Source organism: Staurois parvus, unplaced genomic scaffold (genome assembly GCF_062004578.1).
Source record: "Staurois parvus isolate SC_StPar_1 unplaced genomic scaffold, SC_StPar_1.0 ptg000031l, whole genome shotgun sequence".
Classification (NCBI taxonomy): Eukaryota; Metazoa; Chordata; class Amphibia; order Anura; family Ranidae; genus Staurois; species Staurois parvus.
Genome location: NW_028317827.1, coordinates 4,843,148 through 4,852,989, shown reverse-complemented (window position 1 = coordinate 4,852,989; position 9,842 = coordinate 4,843,148). Strand labels below are relative to the sequence as shown.

Below are 9,842 nucleotides of genomic sequence, written 5' to 3'. Positions count from 1 at the left end.
GCCAACTGATACCAACAAAATGGGTCACCATTTCGCCCACTGACACCAAGAATGGGGCAATATTCCTCCCAATGTTACCAGTGATGGAGCACTAATACTCCCCCTAATACTGAATGTGGCAATGTTTATTCCCACTGATGCCAAGAAAAAAATCCTGCTGGCCACAGTCCAGCCCCGCTAAAGTCTGAAGGACAAAAAACTTGCCATTTGTTTAGAAAGTTTGGAGACCCCTACTTTAGACTGTGTAAAGGGGGGGTGTCCCTTCCCTCCATTCAGCTCTCAGAGCTCTTGTACTGTGTGTAACTGGAGCTCCCCACCCCCTGCTTTGAGAGTTATTTTAATTTCTGAATTTTACAGGGATGTACAGGACAAATTTCTGCAGATAAACAAGTACAACTTATGTAGTAAGATTTGTTTCACCTCTCAGACCCCATGAAGGGCCAATACCTGTTCTCAACCCAAAACGGGGAAAAGCATTTTGACTAGTGTTTCAGTTTTAGAAGTGACAACAGGAAAAAATGAATGAAACATCCATGTTACTGAATTTTAACACATAACCACTTTATAAATGTCAACATGTAAGTGCAAAAAACAATTCCTATTGTCCAAAAATAATTTATTGAAACATCTTCCCAATTTACACATGAAAGTACATTAAGAGAATAAAAATAAGAATTAATCAAAATGAACATTTCCTTCATAGCCACAAAACATTTCAAGTCCAGCTTAATTAGAAAATGTCGATAATCATTCTACCGTGGAAAGATAATTTTTATTTCATTACTTTTTCATTCATAGCAGAGACCAACCCCAGGAGCTGGATGGCCAAACAGAGAATGTGGTACCTTTTTAATGAATTTTTATATAGCTGTTGTCTGTGGTCCTTGGTTTCCTTAAAGCCCAAATGAAAGTCGCCAAAATAGACATTCAGACACATGAACTAACAATACTAACAACTTCTACTTTTATGATCTTACTTACTGTTGCAGCAGTTGTGGGTGGTGTCTAATCATGAATATGCAGTTCAATAGGCAGTAGAGCTGGACCTAGTGCTCTCAGCAATCAGCACAGCTGGTCAGACATGCTCCCTCCCTTTCACTGTTGGAGGAGGTTTGTGCTGAGGGGTGTGGCTGTTACTCTGCTCTGCCTGCACAGAGGACATCAAAGTCACATGACAAGTTGCAGGCCATTCTTTTCACTGGTACATGTTCAAATCAGTGTGACTTAAAGTGTTACTAAACCCAGAACACTAAAATCAGTCTGTATATGCAGTAAAGCATGCTTGTTATACTCACTGTGGAACCTAATGGGTTAATCCTCTGCATTGTGTAAAAAGGCTGTTTGATCCTGACTTCTCTGCTCCTCCTCTTGTTCAAATGTCCACAACTTATCTCCTTATAAGACAGACTGAACTGTTGCCCTTCTGCACATGCTCAGTTTAGTGTGCATTGCTAGAGAGGTTTTTCTTTCTTGGGAGAGTGCATGTGATCAGCACAGGGCCAATCAGCACTGTCCAGACAGAAAGTCAGGAGTTCTGCATCTTCCTAGAGCAGATAGAAAACTTCTCCGAGCTTTAACCAGTGCTCTGCTGAACACTGATAGAAGTCACAAGACTGCTTTAACTGCTGATGAGAAAAGGTATTTAGCAGTTTATATTTACTGCAATAATTGCACTTCCATGTTCTGTGTACTGTGGGAGACCAGATATAGTGATTGCAGGGTCCGGGGAGACCAGATATAGTGAATGCAGGGTCCAGGGAGACCAGATATAGTGAATGCAGGTTCTGGGTTTAGTAACACTTTAATGTCACAATGACTGCACTACATTGATGTGGGTTCTGGTGCAATTTTGATCCAGAAAGTGTAAAGTCAGATCAAAGTTGCACTGGAAATCTCATGACTTTGGAGTTGCACAAGTGTGAATGGACCCTTAAGGCATGTTGTGAATGATAACTCTCATATTTTCTTGTGCGGTTTTCTGACCTTTTAAGCCATCAAATGGCTGGGGTCATAACTGATGACATGTGCAGCATCATGGCAACTGCAGATCAAACAGAGGCTAAGATGGCAGCTTCCTTGGCAGTAAAGGATAGGAAGGTTTAGTTCCGCTTTAAGTGAGCAAAGCATGTTTCAGAAAGTAAGAAAAAAACTGTGCTGAATGGGTAAGTTTGGGGTGGGTGGGTAATTAAATTTTTCCTAGTGATGGACTTTAAATATATTTACTGCTAAACATATTTTTTGATTAGATGAATGACTGATGCAATAACATTTATAATATTCAAAATATTACTCTGAAACCCATTATGTCACAAGATCAGAACATCAAGAATCTAAATGCAGCATATGGAAAATACAAGCTTTGTTCTTTCTCCAAAATCAATGATCACAGCTGATATCTTATACTTTTTATAACATTAAATAACACCTCTGACTAATTCTCATATGACCACGTCCACGCTTCAAGTCTGTACAATGATTAAAGAATATGTTACCCCAACATTTCCTATTCCTGATATGAGTCGATTGTGTCATGTACTTGAGGCAAAAAGTATACTGACCTCTTTGCATTGCTTCTTTTGTGTGAAATTCTTGGTGTTCCTGCAAGTCCTCCTGCTCTCCTATTTAAAACTGACCACACCAGGCATGAGAGCACATCCATCCCAGTGTGGTCAGTTTCCTGGCTGTGGTGGGAGAACAGCCTGCCTGTCCTCCAATGGACAAGATTTGTGCTGACATGCCCACCCAGCACAGCCATGCATTGGGAAGACCATTGTACTGCTGTTACTCCACCTCCACTTCTCTATGAAGTTGAGAACAGAGGGTATGTGATCACTTATAAAAAACGGACAAAAGGTATAATGTTTTTTTTTTATGCACAATTGTTTTGAACCTTCATTTTAAACCAAATGGATTGTTTTACAAGGTGAGGGTTCACATATACTTTAAAACTGCAAAAGATTTCCAAGTAGAGCTGCACCATCCTGATTGGGCTCAGACCAGTTATAACCTCAGGGAGTGCTTGTAGTGACTGCAAGGGATGGCAGCATGCATAACCAAAAGTAAGTCATCGGCATTTCAAATAATGATGTTTCCCAATTTCCAGTTCACCTTGAAGAAGGGGACCCTGCAAGCACGAAACATTGGTATTGCAGGTTGACCTATATGACACAATACATTCAAAATAAATTGTGGAATTCCATATTTCTGGAGTGCTGGTGACTTTTTGGCAGAAAGGCCATTTAAGATCAACCTTTAAGGAAAATGCAAGATCTACTTCTGTTGCAGCCTCTCACATCCCCAATAAAAAAGGGATTAGTGAAAGCTATAAAGCAGCCTTTCTCAACCTTTTCAACACAGAGGAACCCTTGAAATAAATTAGATATTTACATCTCACGATACATTAGCGTGATGGTCAGTGGGAAGAATGCTCCTTACACTTGTGCACAAGACAACAAATAAAGGAGCACTCCCAATGCTGTGGAAGTCAATAGAGTCACAAGTTCAGGAACAGATGAAATCAAAATGCACTTTAATTTTCGGTTAAAAAGCATGACATTGAGAAGTTCCCAGATTTATGTATCACCAAGCCAGTGGAGAGGGGAAACACATATTCCCAGAAGCTGGAAGATAACACATGATCCTGAACCTAACAGTAGGTTGCTCAGCGCAGGAGCCTCAGGACAGTCGGAGGAGTGTGTGGATGACGGTTGCCAAGATCACCAACATGGCGCTTCCACCAGAAGTCACCTGTCCCGGAACCATTTGTGGTGTCATACGCCTGGTGAAAGATTGCCTGAACAACGGCTGGTGAGGGCAAACTGGAAGCCTAGGAGACCACTCAAACCATGTCAACCCCATGTCTCATGCTATTTTAGCCCAAGATTAAAGTTTAGATTTTATCTGTTCCTGGGCTTGTGACTCTATTGACTTGCACAGAGTTGGAAGCACTACTTTATTTGTTGTTTTGTGCTCATGTCTCATTGCTCGTTGGATGAGTTTTTGGAGCTGCCCATACTGTGGTTATTTACATATCCCATGGAACCTCATTGCACTTGGTATTTGCATTTTTTTCCTTACACTTGTGGCCATTGGGATGAATTCCCATCTTACAGACAGCTAAAAGAGTCAGTGGTGTCAGTGGGAACTTATCCGAGAGGCAGAAATTGCTCATTGATCAAGCAACCTCTGGAGGAACCCTAGTTGACAAACCTTGCTATAAAGCAATAAACATCTGAAGAAAAATGTTAAGAGCACTAACTTTACACACTAGCATACTAGGCGAGGGTAATGTCACTGAGCTCCATCAGTGGAACCTGGGAAATCTGCAGATTCAAAATTCTTAAACGATGTGCCTCCACAATGTGTTGACGCATCTGCTTATGATATTTTGGATCCTCAGCCTTCATAGGATCCCACACTGAGGACCAGAAATGTCACCAGTAAGAGGATGGAAGCTCAAATATCTCATTATTTTATTGCTATTACTGAGCATGTTTTATTCATGGAGGTGGGGGAGCAACATAAGCAGACCTTGCATTTCTAAAATTAAATATTTTTGTTACTCACTTTTCAAACTGTCACCAAAAACAGTTACAAATCAACAGTTACAGAGCTAGCGTACAGACTTCACAACAATCAGCGTATAGCAGTTTAATGCAGTTTAACATTTTTGATGTTATGATTTACTCCACTCTGCACGTTCCTGCTTGCATGATCATACCAGGGCCAGAAATAAATAAATAATTTAATGGTGGCCAAAATGAGCACATATATTAAAATTAACCAACAAACAGACACATTGTAACAGTATTGTACCATTTAGCCTAAACTGAAACTCCAGTTTTGTTGAGAAAAAAAAATATATACAGTATACTGCAAGGATCTTTAGCAAACATTACTGAAACTGAAATAGGCCACTCAGATGCAGCTGCCTAGACGGGTTACAATGATGCTAAGTGGAAGGTTCTGTGGTTTTGTGGTCCTTCGTAGTATTATAAAAAAATAATATTAAGGTATTATCAGCATCCTTTTAGATGTGCAAAAACAAAACTTCCAGTGCAGTAATCATAAGGACATTCCCAGGGATGGTATATTCTAAACAGTGGGTTGTCCATGGCAGCAGCAGAGGAAGGGGAGTGTTTGGAGAACATGGCCTCACGCAAATTGGGCGTTTAGACCTGAAACATTAGGCTCTAGTGTTTAACTGTGGCTGAAAGGCTCTCTATGAGAGTCTCACAGCTATTGCAGCTGAACGGGGATGGATGGTACACCTAGCCATATATACCTTTAGTAGCTGGTTTGTGCTGGAGACCGGGCTGGATTGACCAGATCAGTCACTGGTCATGAGTGGGTGATTGTGTGGGCAAAGAGGAAGAAATCTCTGCCAGTAGGTTGTGCCCAATGGTGAATGGTGGTGTTGGACCCTCTTGGAGGCTTGGTCTGCTACTTTTCCGATATGGCCTTATGGTTGTTTCAGCGAGAAGACCAAAGACCTGGGTAGGATAGAAGTAGTGCCCAATGTCCAGAAAACTGTAACTTTGATGTATGATTATAATACAATGTGTAAACATGTACATTGGTCCAACGCTTCTCCAAAAACACGTTGGCTCGATGTACATTTTTAATAAATGTCTTATGAACCATACATCAAAGTTTCAGTTTTATGGACACCAGGTGCTCCTTCTATCCTGCCCAAGTATGCATGTTTAGGGCAGTATGCATCCAGCGACTGAATGCTTAGAATGAAAGCAGTCTACGTTCTGGACATTTATCCTTGGACGCACAGTGCCCTAAATTGAAGTGCCAGCGGGTGCACTGCCCAGCTCTTTCCAGCTGCACTAGCTGTCAGACTCTCATAGTGCTTGACAGACTGCTGGCAGCAGACCTGGATGGTGTGCCTATGCCTTCCAGCTGCAGCTAAACACCGGAGCCTCATGCACCAGGGCTAAGTGCCCAAGGTGCATGAGGCCTATAGAGAATTATTTCTATAGCTGAAAATAAAAAAGTTACCTATTTTTCAGCAGTTACAGAAAATCATCGCTGGCTACAGAAACAGAAATGCCATTTTAAATAAAATAAAACTGCAAAAGGCTTCTGTTGCAGTTGGATATGTTATATTAAATTTTCAAAAAAACTGGAGTTTTTGCCTTCAAAAATCTGTGCACCTCACTAACCCTAATTTAAAAAAAAGTTTTTTTAGCAAAATTTTAAGGAAGATAGCTACAGGCCTCCCAAAGTCACATTTACAGTAAGTCCGTGCTCTTTCCATGGTATAAGGTCACAGTGTTTGGTCCATGTCTCACTATGTTATAAAAATAGACATAAGTTTGTAATGGCGGCACCTTCAAGGCACAAAGTATTTCTCAAACTGCCACTTTTGAAGCTTATTGGCAGGATTGCAGGAGTTTGTTCTTACTGTCTTGAGAGTAGGATCCACCTCTAAACACGTTGGCCGCGGTATGCTTTCCAAAACAAAATGGGATTCCTGTAATGCAAAAAAATAACATAGCACTCAATTACTGTGATTAGCAAAGGAAGAACATACTATCTGCTTAAAGTGCTCATAGATGGATCAGTGACCTCATGTCTGCGATTCACTCCCAAACTGTCTACACACATCCAGACTTACCAAGCTTGGGGAGGATATCTTCCTGGGGGACCAATCTTGGAGGAGGACATCCTTCGGGGGGACCAATTTTAGGGGAGGACATCCTCCTGGGGGACCAATTTTAGGGGAGGACATCCTCCTGGGGAACCAATCTTGGAGGAGGACATCCTTCTTGGGGACCAATCTTAGGGGAGGACACCCTCCTGGGGGACCAATCTTGGAGGAGGACATCATCCTAGGGGACAAATCTTGGAGGAAGACATCCTCCTGGCAGACCAATCTTGGAGGAGGACATCCTTCTTGGGACCAATCTTAGGGGAGGACACCCTCCTGGGGGACTAATCTTGGAGGAGGACATCATCCTAGGGGACAAATATTGGAGGAGGACATCCTCCTGGCAGACCAATCTTGGTGGAGGACATCCTCCTAGGGGACCAATCTTGGAGGAGGACATCCTCCTGGGTGACAATTCTTGGAGGAAGACATCCTCCTGGGTGACAATTCTTGGAGGAGGACATCCTCCTGGGTGACAATTCTTGGAGGAGGACATCCTTCTGGGGGACCAATTCTAGGGAAGGAAATCCTCCTGGGGAACTAGTCTTAGAGGAGGACATCCTCCTTGGGGATCAATATTAGGGGAGGACATCCTCTTGAAGGACCAATCTTGGAGGAGGATATCTTCCTGGAGGACCAATCATGGAGCAGAACATCTTCCTGGGGGACAAATCATGGAGGAGGACATCCTCCTGGGGGGCAAATCTTGGGGGAGAACATCCTCCTGCACCAATCTTGGAGGAGGACATCCTCTTGGGGGACAAATCTTAGGAGTAGGACATACTCCTGTACTAAACTTGAAGGAGGACATTCTTCTGGAGGACCAATCTTGGGAGAGCTGAAATTGATATTTAAATGGTATTGTTCCACCCAAAATACCAAAGCCATCACATGGCATAAACATAGATGCTCTGCGAATATGAGCATACAAGCTTATCAAGTGGTTGCACTTCAAGATTCTCACAGATACAATGCAGCTGTATGAATATGGAGCAGTCTTCAAAGTTTTTATTTAAGATTCAAAGGCTTAGTCTTTTTTGTTCGCAGCCTTGGTTTTGTTATTTATTTATTGCTCATTATTGTGGTCTGTTGGGGTTCTTAAAAGTTGGAACTGATATGCTGTGTCCCAAGGGTGTGGATGGAATATAGACTACTGGGATCTATCTTGCATAGCAATCGATCATTTGTGCTTTTCTTCCTGTATGGTTATCCTCTTAAGTGCTGTTTTGATAAGTAAAAGCAGAGGAAGAAGAAATCACAGCAACAACTTATTTTTTTACAGAACATTTTGTGTTTTTTCTAAAATTATCAAAGAAACTAATGAAGAGCCTCTAAATATAGAATATTACAAGCTTAAAGCACATGCTAAGCACAACATTTTTTAAAAATTATAACAGGTGGTTCGTGTGACCAATTTAAACTAAAGAGTTTTAATGGAATTATTTAAAGATTAATTCCACACAGGCAGTTAAATACACAGTCCAGATATATTTATATGAACTGTTTAATCTGCCAAACAATTTATAATGCTTCCTGGCCAGGGATATGATTCAGTCACCCCTGCCAGACAGCACAGCCAGGTCTTGCACTGCTCTGAAGATTGCAGTGAAGTTAAGAAGGGTAGCCTGGTCCAGGATGTTCTCCAGTCTATGGGTGGACATGAAGGAACAGCAGCACATCTCTTTGTACTGATGTCCTGTTAGCATGTTTACAGACAGCACTGTTCAAAGAATTAGAGCTCTGATTGCTTTAGAGTGCTACCCCTCCCTCTTCCAGTCTGAGTGCTACTTTGCAAAGAATTATAGGAAGATGATTTCAAGACAACTTCAGGCACATATACCAGACAGATGGTGAGGGGATTTCCCCACAACTGGACACAGGTATCAGTAAAGACTGTACAAAGGTTCTTAACCTGTCACCTTCATTCCTGGACACATAGGGCCCCAAACGCCAGTACCACCTGGCACAGCTTTTACCCCTGTCCAGCTACAGCCTGCTATGGACTGTGTCAGGCAGGCCTGGGTACTGCACCTGTCCCTCTCGGTTTTTTAGGTGCACTAAAATATCAGGAGGGTGCAAGGGGCCTTACAAAGAGAGTTAGTGTGAAGGTTACAGGAAGGGTTGGTGTTATAGAAAAGATAGTGTTAGGGTTACAGGGAGAGTTTGTGCTACAGGAGGTATGAGGTCACATAAAGGGTTAGTGTCAGTAGCACAGGGAGGGTTAGTGTGAAAGCTACAAAGAAGGATAGTATTAGTATTAAAGGGAGAATTAGTGTTAGAGTTACAGGTAGAGTTAGTGATCTAGGGAGAATTAGTGTTAGGGTTACAGGCAATGCTAGTGATCTGGGGAGAATTAGTGTTAGGGTTACAGGCAATGCTAGTGATCTGGGGAGAATTAGTGTTAGGGTTACAGGCAATGCTAGTGATCTGGGGAGAATTAGTGTTAGGGTTACAGGCAATGCTAGTGATCTAGGGAGAATTAGTGTTAGGTTTACAGGCAATGCTAGTGATCTAGGGAGAATTAGTGTTAGGGTTACAGGCAATGCTAGTGATCTAGGGAGAATTAGTATTAGGGTTACAGGTAGAGTTAGTGATCTAGGGAGAATTAGTGTTAGGGTTACAGGTAGAGTTAGTGATCTAGGGAGAATTAGTGTTAGGGTTACAGGCAATGCTAGTGATCTGGGGAGAATTAGTGTTAGGGTTACAGGCAATGCTAGTGATCTGGGGAGAATTAGTGTTAGGGTTACAGGCAATGCTAGTGATCTGGGGAGAATTAGTGTTAGGGTTACAGGCAATGCTAGTGATCTAGGGAGAATTAGTGTTAGGTTTACAGGCAATGCTAGTGATCTAGGGAGAATTAGTGTTAGGGTTACAGGCAATGCTAGTGATCTAGGGAGAATTAGTATTAGGGTTACAGGTAGAGTTAGTGATCTAGGGAGAATTAGTGTTAGGGTTACAGGTAGAGTTAGTGATCTAGGGAGAATTAGTGTTAGGGTTACAGGCAATGCTAGTGATCTAGGGAGAATTAGTGTTAGGGTTACAGGCAATGCTAGTGATCTAGGAAGAATTAGTGTTAGGGTTACAGGCAATGCTAGTGATCTAGGGAGACTTAGTGTTAGGGTTACAGGCAATGCTAGTGATCTAGGGAGAATTAGTGTTAGGGTTGCAGGCAATGCTAGTG

At 42.0% G+C, this 9,842-nt stretch overlaps 1 protein-coding gene across 1 annotated transcript in view; it reads right to left on the bottom strand.

Annotated features, from left to right (window-relative positions):
- Positions 1-599: 599 nt before the first annotated feature.
- The window catches only part of GALNT5 (polypeptide N-acetylgalactosaminyltransferase 5), a 78,281-nt gene continuing 69,038 nt past the window's right edge, over positions 600-9,842 (bottom strand). The window contains exon 10 of the mRNA XM_089659699.1: positions 600-6,484. Within this exon, the coding sequence (XP_089515825.1) occupies positions 6,344-6,484 (141 nt within the window). The 3' untranslated portion in view covers positions 600-6,343. The remainder of the gene's footprint in view (positions 6,485-9,842) is intronic.